Source organism: Argiope bruennichi, chromosome 10, assembly GCF_947563725.1.
Source record: "Argiope bruennichi chromosome 10, qqArgBrue1.1, whole genome shotgun sequence".
Taxonomy (NCBI): Eukaryota; Metazoa; Arthropoda; class Arachnida; order Araneae; family Araneidae; genus Argiope; species Argiope bruennichi.
The window spans coordinates 31,138,695-31,164,661 of NC_079160.1; the positions used below are offsets into that span (position 1 = coordinate 31,138,695).

Consider the following 25,967-nt stretch of genomic DNA (forward strand, 5'->3'; position numbering starts at 1 on the left):
ATATATAGTATTTTTACTTGTATTTTAAATTGTAGATATATTTTTACTTTTCCTTTTTACAACTTGATTCTTTAGGAGATTTTTATTATTATTCCTTGTAGAAATTAATAAGATTTTTTTAAAGATAGTTTTTAATTCAACAAACGAAGAATAAAAATATAGCATTTCAATAAATAATGTATAAATAAATTATTATGATGATAAAAGGTAATATAACGTACTTACTAATACATTGGTTTAAAATGGGTAATACTTAATAAATATTAATTGTATGGGTAATACTTAATAAAATGGGTTTTTCATTCACGATCTTTTGTATTGTTACCGACGATTAACAACAATTATTAAGTAAAATTGCTTGTTTATTAATATATAAACAAGAAATCTTGTTTGCCATTTTTGAAAAATGTATAGAAAAAGAATATACGAGAAAGTAAAAACATAACCCTGTATAAGATCTTTTGATTATTAATTATTATTATTATTTATATTTATTGCAGGCGCTGCTGTGCTTGTCCGCAAGACGAGGTCACCCACCAATGGAGAAGGCGAAGAAGAATTGCCACCAGTGGACTCTCTCGAAGCTTGCGACAAAGCTGCAGAACGGTCAGTGATTTACTTCAGAAATACTAAAGGATACATTTGAACATATTTATTACAGCTTGGAATTGTTGTAATAAATATGTAGGGGAAAGATCTGTATAACAGTATAGTTAGGTTATCTTTAAAAACTGGTTAATTTTTTTCTTGTTCTTTTAAATTATTTCCTACTAGCGACCTTAAATGAACAGTTAGTTTGCCAAAATTATTAGAAGCAAAATTTTTAACTAAACATTTTATGCGTTGCCTTGACCGTAAGGGCACCTAACAATTGAATGTTTATTTGAAAAGGAATTAATTTTATTAATCGTAATATTTTAGAGGTATTTTTTGTTTACTGGATTCAATAAAAATATTGAATGCGCTATAATAAAAAATAAAAAGCAATTGAAAATTTTCATATCTTCAATTCTATAATAGGAAAGAGCAGCAGAATTTAAAAATGGAAAATTTTTGGAATAGCATAATTTTAAAGTTCAGCATTAATAGTAGTTACCACAAAAAAATTTTAAAAAAATCAGTAATAAGTTTTATTAAATTCGTATCTTTAAAAAACCTGGTTAGTTCGCAAAATTAAAAAAAAAAATCTTTGTATATTGGTTATCAATAGTCGAATAACTAAACAGACATATTAATTTTTAATAATTAATAAAGATTCATAGGTCTTAAAATAGAGATTTTTATATAAATTTGCTGAGGTTCCTATGTGTTTTTATTAATATAGGTTTAAGGCATAGTTTAATGATTTCCATTAAAAATTAGTCATTTTTTGGATAATTAGATACCATTTCAAATATCTCCTAATAAATAAAACAGTAATTATTTTGTAAAAAACAAAACAATAATATGAAATATTTTTCTATCAGTGCAGTTTTGATAAGACCATATAAAACTATTCATATATTTTTCAGTTAAATAAACATCTTCTTTTTATGATATATAAAATCAAAATTAATAGAACTTATCTTTTTAAAAAAAGATAAATAGTATCATTAATCGAAAAGATAAATAGCAAACATTTGTAAAGAAAGAAGATTATTTAAAGAATTCTAAAACTTTCTTATGGAAGAAAATTCTTATATTAAGACCAGTATCATAAATTAACTTTAAAAAGCAATCTGAGACCAACACCAATTTATCAAAACTTTAAATTAATATTTTGAAAAATTTATTTATTAAAAAATATAAAGACAGTTGTTAAAAAGCTGAAATATTTCGAAAACAATGAATAAAAGTATCACTTTTGACTATATAAGATAAAACGTAATATTTTTGAGCGTTAAAATATCGTCTGGAATTTAAATTCTTTGCAATTCGGTCTCTTTGAATGTTGAGGAAAAAATCAAAATTTTAGATTTATATATTTCCATAATCATTTAAAAATCTGTACAAATATCATGTGACTTTGTAAAATTGTTTTTATGATACTGCTCTAAATTTTAAATATTTGCTCTTATCTTCATTATATTAAATATGATTTTTATTGCTGCTGTTGTTGTTGTTGCATCTTCGCAAAAAAAAAATTATGTTCAAAGAAATATTTTCAGTTACAAAATGCATTCATTTTGAATAATTTATAAACAGTCTATGATATTTAAAAGCAGTATAAAAAAACTTTCGATAGTATTTTTCGATGTATCAAATCTGAAGGTATTTATTATTAATGAATTTCGTTTTAAATAATTTGTTACTTTCTTTTTTTATTAATGTATAGCGTATTAAGAAATCCTTTGAAGTTATAATTGATTTTTTAATAATAAGGAATTCTTCAAAAATATTTTTTAGAAAGTGATAAAATTTTTATTTTTATAAGCAAGTAAATGATTTTAAACAAAAAATAATACTATACCTTTCAAAAAGCTATTAACTGGGGGGGGGGGATGCTGAGTGCAGTAATGTCATAGTAAAGTTAAAAAGCTTTCTTAATATTTTTTAATAGCATTCTGCGGTTTATTTTCATAATGATAGTATTAGTCATGTTCAACCAACATTTACGAACTACATTTTACTTAAATTAAAGAAAGCATTTTTTTATTTTTTCAAATTATACTTGCAATGTATTATAAACATGGAGGCTTTTGATTGGCTAGCTATGTCTGCAAAATCAATTGATGAATAAAATTTGCGAAATCGGACCAATTCTTAAATCTGGGAGCTCTGTGAAAATTTAATTCCATGGTATTTCTTTTAAAATAGAGAATTGCAGTGAATTTATCATTAAGAGTGTGATAATGACCTGTCATATGAAATAAAATTAATGATATGTGCAGTGGTTGAGAATGGAGGACGGAATTCGATAAAAATTTTCTATCGTGCAGAATATTTATTGGTTTAAATTAGTGGTTTTGAGATTTCTCAAAAGACTTTAATGATATATCTAAGTTCATAAACTTTCATATGAAATGAAAATTGGCGAAACCTGTTCACAGTGGATTATTGCTGGGGGGGGGCGTTATTCGGCAAATTTCCGATGTTTATTAACTTAATTTCTATAGATTGATTATTTTTATTGCTTATTCGGGGAAATTTATTGACAGAATAAGCATCGAATCTTTTTTTAAATCGTCAGTATGGTTTAACTGCAATAAATAAAACACATTACCCGAATAGGTTGTAGCAAAATTTATCGTAGATATTGCCCAAGTATTCTGACTTTTAGAATCGCATGAATTATTTAATATAAATACTAAATAAATGTCTCCTTGTTCAATCTCTAAATAAGTTTTAAAAATTAAAAATAGCGAGTCTTATTATCGAAGAGTTTGCAAAGAATGTACAAAGGTCAGAAGTTTATTGTTAAAAAACTTTCGCAATGACAAGTGGGCACAAAATTAAAATATGTATATTTTTCAAATAAAATCCTAGCTAAGAAAAAAAATTAGTTCATTCTTTTTTATAAGATTTTCGAAATCTTTTCAATTTAGATGTTAATAACAGTATTCTTTTAGAAATATTATTTGAAAAATTTCAGAACAGATAACCGAGAGTGAACGTATTAAATTCTCATAAACCATGAAAGAAATGAGAGTTTGATTTTTTTTCCCATAAAAACTCGAAATCCTACAGACGATATAGATTTTCTCAGCTTACATTCGCAACAAAACCGTTGAAAATTCCATGAACTTTCTACTAGGATAACCAAGCCTTTTTTTTTTATCTGAAAGAATCAGCAAAACAATTTCTTTGTTTCTTACTTTCCCTTTTCAAATGAGAAGTTTTTATCCGCTTATTTTATAAGAAAAAAAAAAGAAAGAAAGAAAATTCTTTTCGCTTTAGCATTCATATCGAAATGGTTTTCGCGTTTAGATGGCGATTTTACGCCATACTGGACACGAATGCAACCGTTATAATTTACGGTTCGTTTACTTGCTCTTTTATTACTTAAATCGAATCATTTTTCTGAAGAAGAATCATCTCTCATCACGTAAATGGAAAATTATAGAAACTAAGAAAAAAAATTAGAATTTTCGGAATAGAAAATGTCACTGTTTTTCTAGATCAAATAATATATTTGAAAGCTAATGCATTGATACATTTATCATGATTTGCATGAGTTTTCAGTCTAATGAACAATGTTTTTCAATTAATGTCAACAATTTTTTTGCTTGTCTACAGCTAGTTTTATAACAAAAATGACATTTTGTGAAAAGTTTTCGAATACTTGCTGCTTTGAAAATCTTCACAATGAGCGAGCTTTCATATTAATTATGATCTAAACAGAAATCTAATTTTATCTTCCGTTGATTAAATTATTAAGCCTCCTTTCTTATCAATTTTATTTTATTTGGAAGCTCTTCTTTTGGTATAAATAAAAAAAAAGAATATGATTTTTCATTTTTTTCAGCGTACAAAAGATATATGTTTTATAAAATTTTTATACTTTTATAAAATACTCTAATAAGTATTTTATAATATAATGCAGTTATAAAATGAACTTGATTTAAAAAGATTTATTTATAGTGAAATTCATGTAAATGTTTATTTTATTTCAGTGATAATTCAAAATCGTATGAGTTTTGCATATAAGGTATTTCTATCCCTCAAAAATACTAATTTATCATTTAAATGTCAATTCTAAGAATTGAAAAAAAAATAATGCCAAATATTAAAGTGAATGAAACAATTTTCCGTTAAAAAAAAAGAACAGTTTCCATCAAAACGAAGGATAGAAATCCTTTTATTTCTCCCAAATAAAGTTCCTCAATAAAAATAAATCTATTACTAGTTCAGTTATTATTAACTGGTTTTATTTTTAGATTTCAGAACTTTTATTTTTTACTCTTCAAACTATTAGTTTTCTGAAATAATTTTTCAGAAGAAAAAAAATATCTCTCACTTCAAGTTAAAGAATAGCTCTGACAATAAAAGTTTTTAAGTCTAAGCAAGAAAATATTTATTGCTGATGTTAAAAAGTTAGAAATAGCACAAATAATATAGATATTTTTAGATCAGTTAATGTAAAAAGTTGAAAATTATTGTAAAATTTCTTCCTTTGACTTAAAAAAAAATAATTTTTTCAAAACATTTTGCAATATTGCTTTATTTTTTAAGAAAACTTAATCTTATGTCTTGAAATAAAAAAAATCACCTCTTAATTTAATAACAATGAAAGAATGTAAATATTATTTGCTTTGAAAATCTTATTGATAAGAATTTTCACATTCAGAAGACGATTTTTATGCAAATTTGGTACGAATTCAAACATTATAATTTAGTTTCAATTTTATTTCTAAAATGACTTATTTTCTTCATATGAATAATCATGCCTAAAATTTATAATCAGAGTATTTGAAAACATAAAAATTAGAAAAATTAAAATTTGGAAAGGAAATGTTTGTAATTATACACTCAAGTGATAAATGCTATGGGTTATTGTATTAATATCCGTAATTATTTATTGTATAGACATTTTAATTAACGTAATATTCATATCTTATTTTCAGCAATTTTCCATATGCCTGATTCATTTTAAAGTATTTATTTGTTTTTATCTATTATAAAATGAACTTTTACGATAATATCCCAGTTGCCGATAAAAAAATTCATGTATCTCCTACTGGATGTTTATTATGAGAATGAATAGTTCATTTCACAATTATTTTCCATTTTTATATCAAATTCAAAACATAAACTAATGAACAATTCAAAATATTTTATAGAATATATTAAAATGGAAAAAATATTATAAAAAGTTAATAGAAAAGTAGAATATTGTATTGTTTTGAAATCCATATGAATGGGTTTTTTTCCTACAGTATAAAATAACAGTAACATTATGACTTGCTTAATTAATGTCCCATTTAATATAATTTTAATTTAATATTTAATTTTAATATAGCTAGTTAGTTAATGTCTTTAGTTATGTCTCATTTTGAAGCAATATAGATTTTATTTGGACTGAATTCTCAATTTTTAACAATAGTCACATGATAAGGACGCACATGACAGCATTCTTTATGCAAATATTTTTGCTATACCATTAGAAAGACATGCAGTTCTTGTTCCCAGATTTAACATACACGGCGGAAACTCGGAGGAATATAGTTTCGAATGTGAAACACTTCCATTACTGATCCTAAACAATACTGACCAGGTGACTTCAACCTCTTTACAGATCTGATTTGTAAAATTAATTTTAAAACTTGCATCAAAGAAATAAAAAATTACAATAGAAAATAAATGATATTTTTATGGTTATTTAGTTTTGGAAAAGAAAAAACATTGTATATCTTAAAATTGAAAAAAAATTCCACATTGCAAATAACTTTGAGCTTTCGAAAATTTATCTTATTGAAATCTAGACTGCTAAGAATTAACGAATGTAAATTTAAATAAGCAAGAAATGCTGGAATTTTTAAAAGTTGGAATAGAGCAGAAGATATTTATTTATTGTAGTTCTCTTTTTCAACAAAGCTTTTAAATATTTCGTAATATTTCTACCAGTATAGATGGCAACAAAAATTGCTTTTTTAAATGAATATACGACACCATGTTATTGGTTCCTTTCCATTTTCAAGTGAATATTATTCCATCTTTTTGTATCATAGAACTGAAGTAAAAAAAAAATTAGTTTTTGCTTTCAAATTCACATCTCACGTTTTAAAAGAAATAGTTCTCACGTTTTAAATGGCGATTTTACACAATACTGGACACGATTGAAAACGTTGTGGTTTACGGTTGGTTTACTCATACATTTTTTTGTGAAATCGAAATTTTTTTCTTACAAATATTCTTTCCTACAAGTGAAAGAGGGGGAAAATCATTATTTTATGGAATAGAAAATGCTAGTTATTTTTATATTGAAGAGATATTTAAGAAAAAAATATATATAAAAAGTTACAAAAATAATTATATTTCTTTATTAAAATTTATCTGAATGCTCTGATGGTAGTATTGATCGTAATTTTCTGTTTTAATCTGCAATGTTTTTTATACTCAAAATAGCATGCTTAAAAAATTCTTCGAATACTTACTATGATGAATTCATTTATATAAGCATGAGATACATATCAGTAATATATGTCTCGATATATATATACAATACGCATGCAATATGTATGTATGCAATATCAAATGTACATATCAATAATATATGTATCAAGAAATAATCTTCTAAAAATTATATGCAGGAATAGAAACAAAATATCCTTTTCATTGCTCATTTCTTAAAAACTTGCATTGTTAAAAAAATCAACCGTTTTAAACAAAATAAATTTATATTTAAACTAAAGCTAAAGTAATTTTCAGATGCTGCTTTGCAAAATATGCCTGCGATTAAATAACTTTATCAGTAAATACTGATATAAAAAAAACATTCACTTTAAATTTGATATAATTTTTTTTTATAATTTAAAGTTATTCAGGCAAAGAATAAAATGTAATGTTTTTAATTATCATAATAGGGAATAATATTTCGATGTCCATATGCGAAATGGTACACAGAGTGCCTGAACTCGAAAGTTCTAAACCTCCATACTAGGAAAAGAATCCGATGCCGATATACTAAATGGTACACAGAGTGTCAGAACATGGAGGTTCTAAACCTCCATACTAGGAAAATAATCCGATGCCGATATACTAAATGGCACATAAAGTGTCAGAATTCGGAGATTCTAACCCTCCATACTAGAAAAATAATCCGATGCCGATGCACTAAATGGCACACAGAGTGTCAGAACTCGGAGATTCTAAACCTCCATACCAGAAAAATAATCCGATGCCGATATACTAAATGGTACACAGAGTGTCAGAACATGGAGGTTCTAAACCTCCATACTAGGAAAATAATCCTATGCCGATATACTAAATGGCACATAGAGTGTCAGAACTCGGAGATTCTAACCCTCCATACCAGAAAAATAATCCGATGCCGATGCACTAAATGGCACACAGAGTGTCAGAACTCGGAGATTCTAAACCTCCATACCAGAAAAATAATCCAATGCCGATGCACTAAATGGCACACAGAGTGTCAGAACTCGGAGGGTCTAACCCTCCATACCAGAAAAATAATCCGATGCCGATGCACTAAATGGCACACAGAGTGTAAGAACTCGGAGATTCTAACCCTCCATACCAGAAAAATAATCCGATGCCGATATACTAAATGGTACACAGAGTGTCAGAACATGGAGGTTCTAAACCTCCATACTAGGAAAATAATCCTATGCCGATATACTAAATGGCACATAGAGTGTCAGAACTCGGAGATTCTAACCCTCCATAACAGAAAAATAATCCGATGCCGATGCACTAAATGGCACACAGAGTGTCAGAACTCGGAGATTCTAAACCTCCATACCAGAAAAATAATCAGATGCCGATGCACTAAATGGCACACAGAGTGTCAGAACTCGGAGATTCTAAACCTCCATACCAGAAAAATAATCCGATGCCGATGCACTAAATGGCACACAGAGTGTAAGAACTCGGAGATTCTAACCCTCCATACCAGAAAAATAATCCGATGCCGATATACTAAATGGTACACAGAGTGTCAGAACATGGAGGTTCTAAACCTCCATACTAGGAAAATAATCCTATGCCGATATACTAAATGGCACATAGAGTGTCAGAACTCGGAGATTCTAACCCTCCATACCAGAAAAATAATCCGATGCCGATGCACTAAATGGCACACAGAGTGTCAGAACTCGGAGATTCTAAACCTCCATACCAGAAAAATAATCCGATGCCGATGCACTAAATGGCACACAGAGTGTCAGAACTCGGAGATTCTAACCCTCCATACCAGAAAAATAATCCGATGCCGATGCACTAAATGGCACACAGAGTGTAAGAACTCGGAGATTCTAACCCTCCATACCAGAAAAATAATCCGATGCCAATGCACTAAATGGCACATAGAGTGTCAGAACTCGGAGATTCTAACCCTCCATACCAGAAAAATAATCCGATGCCGATGCACTAAATGGCACATAGAGTGTCAGAACTCGGAGATTCTAACCCTCCATACCAGAAAAATAATCCGATGCCGATGAATTAAATGGCACACAGAGTGTCAGAACTCGGAGATTCTAAACCTCCATACCAGAAAAATAATCTGATGCCGATGCACTAAATGGCACACAGAGTGTCAGAACTCGGAGATTCTAACCCTCCATACCAGAAAAATAATCCGATGCCGATGCACTAAATGGCACACAGAGCGTCAGAACTCGGAGATTCTAAACCTCCATACCAGAAAAATAATCCGATGCCGATGCACTAAATGGAACATAGAGTGTCAGAACTCGGAGATTCTAAACCTCCATACTAGAAAAATAATCCGATGCCGATGCACTAAATGGCACACAGAGTGTCAGAACTCGGAGATTCTAACCCTCCATACTAGAAAAATAATCCGATGCCGATGCACTAAATGGCACACAGAGTGTCAGAACTCGGAGATTCTAACCCTCCATACCAGAAAAATAATCCGATGCCGATGCAATAAATAGCACACAGAGTGTCAGAACTCGGAGATTCTAAACCTCCATACCAGAAAAATAATCTGATGCCGATGCACTAAATGGCACATAGAGTGTCAGAACTCGGAGATTCTAACCCTCCATACTAGAAAAATAATCCGATGCCGATGCACTAAATGGCACACAGAGTGTCAGAACTCGGAGATTCTAAACCTCCATACTAGAAAAATAATCCGATGCCGATGCACTAAATGGCACACAGAGTGTCAGAACTCGGAGATTCTAACCCTCCATACCAGAAAAATAATCCGATGCCGATGCACTAACTGGCACACAGAGTGTCAGAACTCGGAGATTCTAACCCTCCATACCAGAAAAATAATCCGATGCCGATGCACTAAATGGCACACAGAGTGTCAGAACTCGGAGATTCTAACCCTCCATACCAGAAAAATAATCCGATGCCGATGCACTAAATGGCACACAGAGTGTCAGAACTCGGAGATTCTAAACCTCCATACTAGAAAAATAATCCGATGCCGATGCACTAAATGGCACACAGAGTGTCAGAACTCGGAGATTCTAACCCTCCATACCAGAAAAATAATCCGATGCCGATGCACTAACTGGCACACAGAGTGTCAGAACTCGGAGATTCTAACCCTCCATACCAGAAAAATAATCCGATGCCGATGCACTAAATGGCACACAGAGTGTCAGAACTCGGAGATTCTAACCCTCCATACCAGAAAAATAATCCGATGCCGATGCACTAAATGGCACACAGAGTGTCAGAACTCGGAGATTCTAAACCTCCATACTAGAAAAATAATCCGATGCCGATGCACTAAATGGCACACAGAGTGTCAGAACTCGGAGATTCTAACCCTCCATACCAGAAAAATAATCCGATGCCGATGCACTAAATGGCACACAGAGTGTCAGAACTCGGAGATTCTAACCCTCCATACCAGAAAAATAATCCGATGCCGATGCACTAAATGGCACACAGAGTGTCAGAACTCGGAGATTCTAACCCTCCATACCAGAAAAATAATCCGATGCCGATGCACTAAATGGCACACAGAGTGTCAGAACTCGGAGATTCTAACCCTCCATACTAGAAAAATAATCCGATGCCGATGCACTAAATGGCACACAGAGTGTCAGAACTCGGAGATTCTAAACCTCCATACCAGAAAAATAATCCGATGCCGATGCACTAAATGGTACACAGAGTGTCAGAACTCGGAGATTCTAAACCTCCATACTAGAAAAATAATCCGATGCCGATGCACTAAATGGCACACAGAGTGTCAGAACTCGGAGATTCTAACCCTCCATACCAGAAAAATAATCCGATGCCGATGCACTAAATGGCATATAGAGTGTCAGAACTCGGAGATTCTAACCCTCCATACCAGAAAAATAATCCGATGCCGATGCACTAAATGGCACACAGAGCGTCAGAACTCGGAGATTCTAACCCTCCATACCAGAAAAATAATCCGATGCCGATGCACTAAATGGTACACAGAGTGTCAGAACTCGGAGATTCTAAACCTCCATACCAGAAAAATAATCCGATGCCGATGCACTAAATGGCACACAGAGTGTCAGAACTCGGAGATTCTAACCCTCCATACCAGAAAAATAATCCGATGCCGATGCACTAAATGGCACACAGAGTGTCAGAACTCGGAGATTCTAACCCTCCATACCAGAAAAATAATCCGATGCCGATGCACTAAATGGCACACAGAGCGTCAGAACTCGGAGATTCTAAACCTCCATACTAGAAAAATAATCCGATGCCGATGCACTAAATGGCACACAGAGTGTCAGAACTCGGAGATTCTAAACCTCCATACTAGGAACAATAATCCGATGTACTAAATGGTATACAGAGTGGGTGTCTAAACTCGAACGCTCTAAACCTGCATTATCCTTGCAACTATTGGGAGCACTTTATTAATGTAAAATACTTCAAAAAATTTTAAATGATAATTATAAAGGAATTGTTGAAAGTAAAGAAAAAATGGAGAGAAAGGAAAGAAGTCTATATTATAAAATTGATTGACAAAATTTCGCAGTCCCGTTGCTGTGGTGTGACCGACAATCAAAAAAGAGGAGTGAATTAAGTAGTATTATGATTTTCAAGGTTAATACAGTTTCTTCACAGCATGTTTGCATAATGGTAATGTTTTTTTTTAAGAAGCAAATGGAAAAGCAACAAAATTTAATTTGATGCTCATCATTTCGATTGTAATTTAACGAAACAAGTAGGGAATATAGACTGTTCTGGAATTCATCGTGATTAAAGTGGTAAATATTTGCCTCACATAGTAATATAGTTAAATGCTTTCCATCAGAGGTCAAAAAAATGATTCTTTCTTCATACAAAATATTAGATAAATTTGTTAATTTTAACAATGTATTCTTTCAGAAAAATAGAAATTTTTCCAAGTTTAATTTAATTATAATAGATTTAGTTCAATTTAGAGGTAAAAACTGTCTATTATTAAGTATTCTAAACATTAATTTCAAAAGATTATCTCTTAAAATTAGAAAAAATTTTAATAAACTTATGCAATTTTTGTAACTCCAAACAAAAAAAGTTATCGGTTACTTTTCTGAACAGTCTCCTCTCTTTCTCTAACAGTCTCCTCACCTTATATAACATTGGCATACAATAGTTAGGAAATATTAACCTTTGACGTGAATTTAGCTTTCTTACTGAATATATCATACCATCCTTGCCAGATGTTTTAACGATTAACCCTCTGACTGCGTAATTTTTTAAAATCACTCTTTAAATTAAAATTTAAATTTAAAATTTTAGATTCAATGTTTACAAATAAGTTCAAATATTTTCTGAACAATGTGAACTGATACTATATGTTATACGATAGTAATATAATATAATAAAAATCTGTAATCGTAAAAATAAACACTCTAAACTACGAAAAACGCTCGATGCAACAGAAAATGGACAATTACGGGATACGCAGTTGGAGGGTTAATCCCTGGCATGCGATTAATGGTATCCGGAAATCGTATTTGTATTTTAGAGGCGTTTTTTTCAACCAATTGAAACAAAGATTTAGCACAAAACTACACTTGTAGTTGTAAAATCCCATATAACATTTGATATATTTATGACATTGCGTTTTCGAGTTATAGCGTTTATATGTTTCTAAAAATACAGACAGAGAGACGGTCAATCCCTTTTTATATTTTGTTCAAAATTTGATAGATGTTTAGACTATAGGTGTTAATTCTGCGTACCGAATTTTATCAATATAGCTCTCTTTATTTTGCAATTATCGTGTTAAATTATATTCGAAAAGCGCGACAGACAGACTTTCTCTAAGCAAATTTCGCTTAAAATTTGATAGAAATCTGCAAATTTGACATAGAAGCCGTATACCAAATTTCAACCATCTAGATCAGAGCACCTTTGGGTTATTTCTGTCACAGACGAACAGTTTCCAAGTTTGAATTCTGGCTGGTCTAAAACATGGAGACTAATCTCTATTTTTTGACAATTGTTATATTATCTATGTACTGCATATGCGAGAAAGTAAAAATTTTGGAATAAAACAGGCAATATAGATTTTTTATAACTTATTTTCTCGACAAATCCTTTGAAAATTCCTTGAAATTCCCCCCGAGATAACGAAAATGTTTCAACAATTATATTTATTTATTTATTACTTATTTTACTTTCCAAAATGAAAGTTTTCTTATTATTATGTTATAAAAACAGAAAGAACGCTGTTTTCATCTTTGCATTCATATTGAAACGGTTTCCACATGTAAATGGCGATTTAACGCCATAGTGGAGATGACTGCAACCATTATAATTTACGGTTGGATTCGTGTTACGGTTGTTTCAATTTATGATTTCCTTTGCATAAATCGAAACAATTAAAAAAAGAATCGTCTCTAATCACTTTTAACGCTAAGGCTGAAAGTAAGCTAAAATGAAAAAAAACTAGAGAAATGACAAATACTTTTATTTTTATGTTTCAAAGCATATGACCTTTTATATTCATAGTTATTTATTTCAAAATTCTAATTATTCAATAATACTTTTTAGTGTTAACATTTTTAGCATAATATGGAAAATATTAGGATACAAAAAATTAATCACCCTTTTGAACTTCAATAGTCATATCAATGGAAAAAATATATACTGATAAAAAATGCAAGTTCAGGTAAAATGTATCCCATATTCCACCATTTCTTGTGACATAAAATTATTAAATTATCTTAAAATGAAGTTATTGTAAAAATGCTATTACAGTTATGCAGCTATTAGTGGGGATTCCATTTCTAAATCTTTTATGAATTATGAACAAAGGATGCTTTTATTTGATTAAACTCCCTCCTTTAATGCTATACTTTACTCTTTACTCTTTACTCTGAGTTTCCATTTACTCTAATGCTTCGGATAACCTAAAAATTATCTATAAATAACTGTTTGCTTAAAAAGTATTTCCACTTATTTTCATAGCATTGCATATAAATAGAGATTACAAACAGTTCGTCTTTCTATACGGAAAATAATTAGAAACGTAATTGTTTCATTTAATTTGATTAAGGTAAATCAATGCTTTATTTAGGAGCTGTAATAGAGTTGTTTCGGAATTGATACCGAAATACCGAGTTGAATTCGAACATGAGACAATATCTGTGCCAGCATCTGCACCCCGAATTAGCACACATCAGCCGAAGAGCTTTTGACCTGAATGACCTTTAGCATGAATTTAATTGACTTTTTGACCTTTAAAATGAATTTAATGTGCCTTATCATTGTGTATTTAACATATTTTTGGTCGTAGTGGACCTATTCTGAAGTTTAAATTTTATACCAGGCTAGATGGTTTAACAAAACATGTGCTTAAGAATTCGCACAGTGGAAAAATTGGTTGGTTTAATCATTTTCGAATTTCAAGCTTTAAGATTTGATTTAAGTTTATGTTTTTCATTTAATGAAAAGATTTTATTAGCCACATCAATTTAAGAATGTCTGAAAATTTTTCTTCATTATATTTTTACTTGACTGTTGTGCTCTGCGTAAAAAGGAACATTTGTGCCAGTAAGTGCCCTTCTTTTTTTAGCACCAAATGTTCTATTTGAATTTTTACCATGTATGAAAATATCTAACATCCCGCGAAAAGTAATCTTTTCCCACTGTGATAAATGCTAGATGTGCATATATAACTTTTCAAAACAAATTGAGATAAGAATTTTTAGTGATAGCAAAAGCAAACACCATAATTCAAGAAAAGTACATAAGATAAATCTGCGCAAGTTCGTTGCCAAATTCCCATGTAGAAATGGCGATAGATATCTTTTCTAGTAATGTATGTGGCTATATTAAAAAGTCGCTTTTTTGCGAAACTATGATTTTTTTATTTAATATTTGTAATGTTTGAAGAGGTGTTTAACAAAACCATTAGAATTTTGTTTCTTAGTCTATTTTTGGAAGTCACATTGATTTGCATATTTGCATTTGTATACGTTTTAATGCTGTTTTACATCTTTAGATGCTATTTTTAGAATTATAGAATATGATATTTATTTTCTTACAAAAAACTTTATAAATTAAAATCTGATTCATATTTTTGTTCAAATTTGGTATAATAATCTCACAATATGTTCTGCAGTTCCTGAATTCCAGGATAAGTAATCTATTAATTTAGAAATACTTAATAGTTGTTTTAGTGCTTCACAAGGTAAAGAAATTGAAAATTTCGTGTTATTTATCAGTCGAAAGCCAACATTTAAAGAATGGATAGAAATGTGGCTCATTTTTTAGTTCAGGAACTAGATAATATATTTCTGAAGATATCTGCAACATTTTAAGCAAATCATTCGATAAACCTCTAAACTAAAAAATTTTTGCTTTAAACCTATTAGCTAAAAAATATTTTGGTTTCATAGTAGATGATTTTTCAATCCTTTTTATGCGAATATTCAAAAACATAACAATTCTCGAAAGTTTTTCAAAAAATTCATCCGGAGTTTAGACACAGACCTTAAATTTCAAATTACACAATCGAATCTTTTTATTAAATTGATTGATAATATGTAAATAATTTATGCAGAACAGAAAACATTATTAGTTTTCATGCTTTGTAAAATATTTCCTCCAAATTTCTTCCTTAAATTTCCTATAAACCCTTTTTTATCACTCTTTCTCATACATAAAACTTGCATTGAGAAAGTATTCTAATCTTTCAAATAATGGCTTTCAGGAGGTTTAAAGTCATCTTAGTTAGATAATACCATTTTTGAAAAAGCGTGTGCACACTTGCAAGCATGTAAATAGAAATAAGGGCAACAAAAAATGTATAGAAAGTTGGTTTAATGCACTGTTAGACTAATTTGTAGTTATACCAATATCAATTTGTTTCTCATTAGAAAGTGGCAATACGTTATACTAATTTTTAATGGCATTATTTCATTATACCAATTTGAAGATATCGCTCAAATTTTAGAATAGTTTTCTGAATATATATATATATATATATATATAATGATATTTCAAATTCTCAATTTAATCCAAATTAATTTCCAAAACTTTATCTTAATGTAGCCCATAGTAACTTCCTTCTAAAAATATTCTCTTATTTCGTGATCCAATTCCACTTTCGGTTTAATTTCTCTGTAAAAATAATGCGCAATCATTTCTACGTATTAAATGAAAGTGATATCTTTGGTGCCCTTGAAAAGGTGTCAGAGGTCACCACGTGTATTGAATTGGCGCGTGGCCTGAAATCCCATCTTATATAAGGCAAGTGATCATTTGTTTGGCCCTTTTTCGCTTCTTTCTTACTTTTGCTTTTGTGCCGCGCTGCGTCTTCTAGTAAATAAATTGCTTTCCCGAGATGGATATTAAAAAGAATTAAAAATACAACGTCTAGTCTATGTCTTCAAACCTGCACTCTACTTGCTTCAACCAAAATAATGTTACATATTATTTAGCCTACAGGATTCGAAATCCATTATATATATATATATATATATATATATATATATATATATATATATATATAATATTCTAATTACAGATTCGTTTCATATTCACTATACTATCAAAATGCACAAAAAATACCTCATTTATAACATTTTCTTTAGCTTTCATTTTTCGTTTTATTATCCTTATTGGTGAAAATATAATATACATTCTAGCATTTATTTTTACCTATTTGTGGTCTCTCGCATCCCAAAATATCATTGATAGATATATGCAAATTATGTAACAATATTAAAAATATTTCTTAATCGAAGATTTAAAAAAAATTATAGTAATTAAACTATCATAATTAATTGCATAATTATCCAATTTTAAGAAAATATTTTCAAGTGTATATATTAAATATACGGTTTAATTAATATACTAATTTAATTAATGTGCCTTCAGTTTTTAATTAATGATAATAGAATGAAAAACATTGGCTTTCTTAACATGTAGGCAAAATCATTTTTCACTGCACCTTATCAGGAAAAACCTTATATGGCATTATATGAGACAATTATATTTTCTTAATAGTACTTATATTTTCTGAATAGTTCGTATCAGATAATCGAAGAAAAATCAAATGAAAGACAAATTATTTTTAAATTTCAGAGCTACATTGTTGGACTGTTCCAATTGGTATCTTTCTAGACAATAAAATTTAAAGCAAACTGAAAAACATTGTGAAAGTTCCAAAATAAAAGCAAAGATATTGAGAAAATTATCCCTTTTTCTGAAATTTCCTTTAATTAAGTTTTTTAGTTATATTCAGTACAGAATATAATGAACTGGAAAATAAATTATTCTCATTTTTTTTATACTGGCGCCTGGAGGAAAATTTTCCATAGGTGATCACCACTCAGTCCTAAATTTCATTTTATGTGTTAAAAATTTTTAATTTTTAATTGGAGGTGATATTACTTAAGGTATAGAGGTATTAATTCCATGCCTTAAGTGCCCTCTAAAATTTATATTGGTGCATGAAAACCATTATTTTGATGTTGTGAATACAAATTTATTGTTTTTCTTACAGACTTCGAGAGCTCTCAAACCACTTAAATCATGGTGAAATTCCAATGGACGTTCTACAGCAGACTGTGACGTATGCTGTATCAGTTCTAGAAGCCATTTACGTGGATGAAACTAAGTAAGTAATAATTTTTCTTCATTAACCCTAGACAAAGAAAATGTATATTATCAACTTTTTTTGTCGTCCTTGATATACAGCGATTCTTTGTTAAAATATCATGAACCTGACCTGCATGATCGGGTTACAGCAACGATTTATTTCAACATTCAGTCCGACCCTCTTCGCCCAATGATTCAAAAATTTATGTTTTGATTTCCAATCTGAATTCCAATTTGCTGACGCAATTTGTAAAAATTGAATTTTAGAATTAAATTCTAGTTATTTTATTATATCAAAAGATCCATTTTACAATTACCTGTGCAGTCGATGTTTTTTTATAAACTACTGTTTAAAACAATCTGGTGAAACATTTAATGCTAAAAATTAAATTTGGTATTAAGCTCTAAAAGACAGACCGATGCTTTACTTATGTTTACATAGAATCTTTTTATTCTGTAATCCTATATGAAACCGCAAATTTTGCTTTGTTCCAAATGATTTTGAGTAATTTAATAATTGATTAATAAGATGGTTGATCAATTGTGAAATCACTTTTTGACTTAAAAAAATTTAATTAAATAATCAATGACTTCTGATCAATTAATTTTAATTAAATTCCAAATTCAAAGACAAATTGTTTTTCAGCATTCCTTGCATTCATATATAGTAAATTTTACGGTCTTGTAGAGAAATAAATCACTTGATATGATAAAATTCGTATTATGGTATATTCATAACAGATTATTTAATTGATTTTTGAATCTAAACCTATATTGAAAAAAGAAATAAATTTTCAAATTACACGAATTGTAGTACCATTCTTACAAACATTGTCAATGTACAGTGGTAAAAAACTATTGAATCTTACTTCATGTCGGTATTTAATCAAAGAATTCTCTTCTTAATCAAATATAAAAATTAATAACTTTATCACATGTAAATAGCAAAAAAAATCCATTCATTTTATCTTACATATCGTTAAAGCATATCATAAAATCGTCATAACAAATAATCGAAACAACCACCATGATTCTTCTGAACTCGATGATTCTTATTTCAATATGTGATCAGAAAGATATCTGGAGTTATTTGCTAAAATATCTCTTTCAAGGCGAGCATATTTCTGAGCATTTTTGTATATAAATGTCTGGATAATTTATAAATGTCTGGATAATTTATAAATGTCTGGAGTAATTTGTAAATATCCGGTAACTATATCGGACGCTAAATCAGATCGGGCGACATAGCGACTCTTAAATCAACTCAAGCTTAAATTAGTATTTATAGGTAAATAAATTAAAAATTTAAAAAGAAACCATTTGGAATAGTTTATGCATAGAATTATTCATTTATTCCAGATTAATTCATTAAATAACTAATTAATTAAAATTATTTATTCATTATTCCTTTGTATCCAAATCATGTTGCCTTCTAGACTCCATCAAAGCTTTTCTACCCGAGCATAAATGCATAGGAAAATATCTTAATCGTGTGATGTCAAAGGAAATTCGAAATAGGTTAAATTTAAAAGGTCGCCAATTTTTAAAGATTAAGTTTCTTTAATATTGAGTTTGAATATATATTTAGAGCCAATTATATTAGAAATATCCAAAGGAAGAATACATAACCAACCTCTGCATAATTGGAAGCACTGTCTACTTTAATGATGATCACTTTTAAGATATTTCATTTTTACTAACTGAATTTTATACCAAAAAAAACAATCCAATGATTTAAATTATCTTCAGGATTCTCGCTTCTTAACCCATTTGCTGCCACGATACCCATTTGGGTATTTTGGAATTTTACGTACTCCATCAGGGGCCATTTATTATTTTATTTTATATGTCATTTATTATTTTTATTACGTACTCCATCAAGGGCCATTTATTATTATTATGGCCATTATTTATTCAGTCTTTTGTTTTTTTATTGAAAAATGATTTTATAGTTCATTTTATAACTATATCCTTTCAAAAAATATAAAACATTTTTTAAAAACATAATTTGAATATAATCATACATCTTTTTGAGCTTATATGTATATAACTTATCTGTCCAAACATTTTTTTAAAAAATTGTCAGTTAATGGATAATTTTGTTGTATATCTTTTTTTTATAAAATTAACGTATAACTTTATAACGTATTTATAAAATTGTTTAACATTTCTGTCTATTAAACAAAAGAGTTTTTTTGAAAAAAATATGTCAAAAGGAATGATAAATTTGCATTGTTTTTTCTAAATATTATCTTAGTGCAAAACTTAAATGAACCAAAATTTTGTCATTTTTCTACAGTAGCTTCGGAGAAAATTATTTTGTAAAAAACATTTTTATATCTTCAAATTCAAAATTTAACCTTTTCTGTGATACCAAAATAATTTCTACGCTATTTTTCTTCAATTTTGATTCATTCATTTAATATTTACTGCAGACGATTTTGAAATGCAATAACAGTAAGACTCTGCTCTACTCTAACAATATTTCTTTAATTTAGCTCTACTGTATTCTAAAAATATTTCTTTTAGGATATAGCTTTCATTTTTCAAGCGATTGCAAGTCAACAATACCCAAGAATAGCCAATATAATAAAAAGATTATATATTATAAATTAATTTGTTAGTTTTACGTTATAAAATTAATATTTTATATTAAAAATATTATACAAAAAGGTTTTAATTCAGAGAAGCGCAGAGTATATCAACTAATTTTAAATTAAAGTCGTGAATACATATATTCCGCATCTCTTTCCTGCATCTGAGCAACTGGACCAAATTTAATCAAATTTTCCCCACTTATTATTTAAGGCAATAGAAAAAAAATATTGTCAGGTTTTGAGAGAACAAAATTTAATAAGAAATTAACCGAGAGTTTGCTGATTTTTCTTTGTAACTTTGAAGCAAATTATTCTGCAAGAAGCATTTTTATATAATCTTAAAATTGAAACTTCTGCCCTTTTAAGGGGTTTAATTTCATTACTTTGCAACTTTTCTCTATTTTATCATGTGAGAACATGATGTTGTTTGGTTAGGAGGGTTTGATGCTCGAAATCGCTTAAGCAATGAATAAAGCATAAATGGCAATTTTCAACATCATCTTTTAATCGCATATATTTGTTTACCTGCTTTTACCAGTATTGCATTATTATTATGTATGCTTCTTTGAAAGCAGGTGCGTTTTTAAAAGGTTCACCTGTTTTTATCAGTATTGCTTTATTATTACGCATGCTTCTTTGACAGCAGATGCGTTTTTAAAAAGTTGACGTAGAACTATGACATCATAGCTGTTATTTCATCTCAAAATCGGTCGAGCTCCAAACTTTGTTTGCCAGCTAGAACAATTGAAAATGAAAGTTTTAAAAAATGATCATTATATATATAATATGGAGAGAGAGAGAAAGAAGCCTCGTGATTGCTTCAAGCCGGTTTAAACTGATTAATGACTTAAATTAATTAAGACAAATAATGATTTGAAAAATAATAGTGTTCTCACGTGATAACTTGAAATTTGTGATCGTAGATTTCATTTTAATTTTCCTCCAGTTTTGTATATTTATTTATTCTTTTATTATTTCTTTTTTAAAATTTTTAAAAGTAATTAAACTGATGCAGACGATTTTTAAGTGAAGAAATTTATAGATACTCTGTTACTAGGCAACTGTGAAACTTTAAATTGCTTTAACTTTATTTATTTATATTTTGATATTTCTGTTTCATTTCTAAAAACAATTTTTGCAATGTTTTTATTAGCTTTAAAAGATAATCCTCAAATTATTTTTTGTTATTAAATAAAAGGAATACAAACGAAGTATTGTTGACAAGACACATTAGTAGAAGACTTGAAGAATACTAAAAGAAAAAAAAAATTATGTTGAGTATTTATAATTTACATAAGGAACAACAACTGATTTATTGATATTGAATCAGTTAGCTATCAATGTTTGAATCACTTAGTTTAATTAATATTGTCATTTTAATTATAAAAGGTTTCAGATAATAACACTATTTTAATGTTTTATATAAAAGCAGTTTTTATGTTAAATAGGATGGATATGAAAATATTTAAATCCAAAGCAACAGGATGTATCAGCTAGTTATCTGTAAAATTGTGCAAATCTTTAATGGCTTCGAACTTAGTTAACGACTATGTTTTAAAAATAAAAGAAAATGAATCATTCTAATTCTAAGGCATTTAAAAATGTAAATTATAATGTTACGGAAAAATTTCAAATTTTTCTAATGGAACTACTGTGGAAAATAGGATATGGCTCAGTAAGCGATAACGATGTTTTATTACTCACGAAAACACAAATTCATAGTGAGGCAAAACACAATCGAAACATACTCAAGAACAGCACATTTAGTGTATCAACAATACATGCACAGCCAATCGCTTTTAAACAATACCAACAGCACAAAGCGCTCAGAGAGAACTCATTAGAGATCAACATATCAAAAAAGGACTTCGTGCAAATACTCGCTTGGATTCAACTCAACTAAACTAACTACTCCTGTCTGTGCGCCTCCACCTTTTATAGTTCCCGAGACATAGCATCAAATATTCTAAAGGCTGTCTCAAAATTTATGCAAGATTTGAATTTGTCACCATTTGTGCAGTAAAATGTTGCCAACCCTATTAACAAAACCATTTGATAGCTAATAATTTAGGGTTTGTAAAAATGGTACGTTACACAATAAAACAATGTGTTAACGCAAGATTTGAATTAAATAAAGAACACAGTTATTTTTCCTTTAAATTGTTATATTTTTATTGAATCGTTAAGTACACAGGATAGAGTTATGTATGTTATAATACATATAGCAAATGGCCTCCTTGGTTTTGCTGGCATACGCACTCTTTTGTCGCAATTTTCCATGGCCATTTTGCATAAATGTGGCGGAATTTTTTTGAATTTCCTCCTTTAATACACGCGTGCTTGTTTGCTTATCGGAAGAAACCTTTGACTTCAAATAACCCGATAAAAAGGAAACCAATGGTGTTAAATCACACGATCTAAGAGGCCAATTCTCAAATTTTCGAACTTTGGGGGCTAGACATTCATTATTTTTTAAATAGTGTTCAACAATGAAGACACTTTGTTCTATCATGTAACGCTCCATTTTTACTAACCCTTGACTATCAGCTAAGCAAATGGTTTTTTAATAGAGTTGCCAACATTTTACTGTACGAATGGTTCCAAATTAAAATCTCACGTTAATTTTGGCACATCGTTCAGAACAAATTTTGGAACTCAAGTTCTAATACATCTATCACCATTATCAAATATTCTAAGTACTCATTTTTTTTTCGCCAACTGATCGCCAAGCTTGACGCCAAAGTTGGGAGAGTGGAGTTGGCATCACCATACCTCTAAAACTGTCTCCCTTATCAGCAGACTTGCTCCACAGGGAAGTAATATTACAAATTTGTTACAATATACTTCCTTTTGCATATTACTATAATTATTTGAATAATAACTACAATTTCTAAACAGATACCCTCGCTCAATAAAATGTACCGAACATTTCTCACGAAATGTGTACATGGCTGTTAATCGAATTCATGAGGAATATTAATTCTCGTAAGGAGATAGTTGTGACATCTTAACATAATGAAATACGGTTAGTAAGAGCATTAAGTATAGCTTAGAGAGGTATCTCTCGACAGTTTAATTAATTAGTAGACTGGAAACTCGTGTTGGGTATAGATTGGACGAAACCATGACATTGTTATGATTCGATAATAAAGGGGTGGTTTGTCGATTTTATAACGAATTGCCTCCAAACAACACTAATGAAGGATTTTTCAGAAAATAATTTAGAAAGGTATGTTTTTAAAATTTAAAAATGTCTTTGTCCGTTATCGCTTATTGAGTTGTATTAATTTTAAATATTTCACGACTAAAATCGTTGTTAGTTAGCTCTTTATATTTAACAAATATATGTAATATGCTTTGATTTGAAATCTAATTTCTTCCATGTCATTCAGATATAGTAAATGTTATCGATTTCAACATATGGAAGAAATAATATTTTATTTCTTCGCATTGTTTGAAAAGAAATTTCTAGATAATTATTTAATCATTGGTAATGGTTATATATAATTCCTTCTGATATAGTTAATAACATTTCAGTCTGTAGTAGTTGTCTTTGACATTCAGATGTTTTTATGGAAATACTGTGTTTATTTTAAATACATGACGCTAAGCTCTGTCTTTATGACTTCTTCAGTAAAGAATTTTGGAACATTAAATCTTGAATGACATTTAATCCTTACTATTTAGAATCCTTATGCATATTCCTCTCGATTATACCTATACTTCTCTCAATTGACAATTCTGTGAAATTACTTAACATTTTAGATATGTCGTTAAAATATACGAAAAGAAAACAGAATTCTTTAGCATAAATGTCGTATATATACTACATAATATTTTATTGACCAGTAAAAATTCATTTATTGCAATAATTAACCATTAAAGAAATAGTTCGACCTGTGTGAGTAACCGGGGTAAACTGATTGGTAAAACTCTATCTTAAGTTCCTATGGTTTTGATGCGGAGATTAAAGGCCATCACCACGGCCGATTCATTCTCTCATCAGGAGGTACATACCGTCATTAGAAGGAAGGCAATTCAATCCCAAAACTGATATTACATTACCAATAAGAACTCGATTATTTCATCAGAGACTTTTTTATCACCTCATAGGTCCTATTTTGGGAAGAGTAATCAAGGGAAGAAAATTTCAAGTTTTTAGAGTAATTATAAATATTTATAAATTACATAAAAGTAATTAAAGATAACAAGGAATAGATATAGACAAGTAACAAAAATCTTTTTTCATGCTTATTTATAAATTTAAGTTTTAACAACAACAATAATATATTAATTTGTTTAATGCTATACTATGAAATGTTCATATTAGTGCAAAGATTTCATCATATCTTTTGATTTTATCAATGGAAAAAAGGAAATCAAATATTTCTGAAAAGTGGGAAAACGATTTGTATTTCAGTGAAATGTATTGTTGCATATTATGTCTGAAAATATTTTTAATTACTAAAAAAATAGAGAAAAGTCGTTAGACAATAAAGTTATATAATTGAATAGGTAGTTTCTTTTGTCTCAAGATAACGCAAAAATGGTCTTACATTAAGAACTATTCAAATTCATCACCTATTCGAATCGAAATTTCCCTGATTTTTTAAAAAAATTTCACAAAAATATCTTTTATTCTTTCATTTGCGCATTTTAAATTATTAAACTACCAAATTTAATAACTCTATGTATGAGATCAATCCAGTAAGTGTCAACTGACTATTATTACTATTACAACTACTTATTATTTAAGAAAATATTTTCAAGAAAACTTAGTAGTCTACGCAAAGACATTTAGATTTTGATGGAAAGTTCCTTTGACTTTATATACGATCAACATCCTTTGCAATTTGAGGAAAAGTTCCTTTGATTTTCTATACCATTAACATTCTTTGCAGTTGAAGAAAAGTTCCTTTGACGTTATATATGATTAACATCTTTGTTAATTTGAGGGAAAGTTCCTTTGACTTTATATACGATCAACATCCTTTGCAATTTGAGGAAAAGTTCCTTTGATGTTCTATACCATTAACATTCTTTGCAGTTGAAGAAAAGTTCCTTTGACGTTATATATGATTAACATCTTTGTTAATTTGAGGAAAAGTTCCTTTGACTTTATATACGATCAACATCCTTTGCAATTTGAGGAAAAGTTCCTTTGATGTTCTATACCATTAACATTCTTTGCAGTTGAAGAAAAGTTCCTTTGACGTTATATATGATTAACATCTTTGTTAATTTGAGGAAAAGTTCCTTTGACTTTATATACGATCAACATCCTTTGCAATTTGAGGAAAAGTTCCTTTGATGTTCTATACCATTAACATTCTTTGCAGTTGAAGAACAGTTCCTTTGACGTTATATATGATTAACATCTTTGTTAATTTGAGGGAAAGTTCCTTTGACATTATATGCGATCAACATCCTTCGCAATTTGATGGAAAGTTTCTTTGACGGTCTATACGATCAACATACTTTGCAGTTTGATGGAAAGTTCTTTTGACATTCTATACGATCAACATCCTTTGCAGTTTGATGGAAAGTTCCTTTGACTTTATATACGATCAACATCCTTTGCAGTTTGATGGAAAGTTCCTTTGACATTCTATACGATCAACATCCTTTGCAGTTTGATGGAAAGTTCTTTTGACATTCTATACGATCAACATCCTTTGCAGT

The 25,967-nt window shown here is 29.2% G+C and overlaps 1 protein-coding gene across 1 annotated transcript in view; it reads left to right on the plus strand.

Annotated features, from left to right (window-relative positions):
• LOC129987827 (dual specificity calcium/calmodulin-dependent 3',5'-cyclic nucleotide phosphodiesterase 1-like) overlaps nucleotides 1-25,967 on the plus strand; it is a 324,248-nt gene that overhangs the window by 242,533 nt on the left and 55,748 nt on the right. The window contains exons 3-4 of the mRNA XM_056095791.1: nucleotides 501-606; nucleotides 17,594-17,707. Of these exons, the coding sequence (XP_055951766.1) occupies nucleotides 501-606; nucleotides 17,594-17,707 (220 nt within the window). The remainder of the gene's footprint in view (nucleotides 1-500; nucleotides 607-17,593; nucleotides 17,708-25,967) is intronic.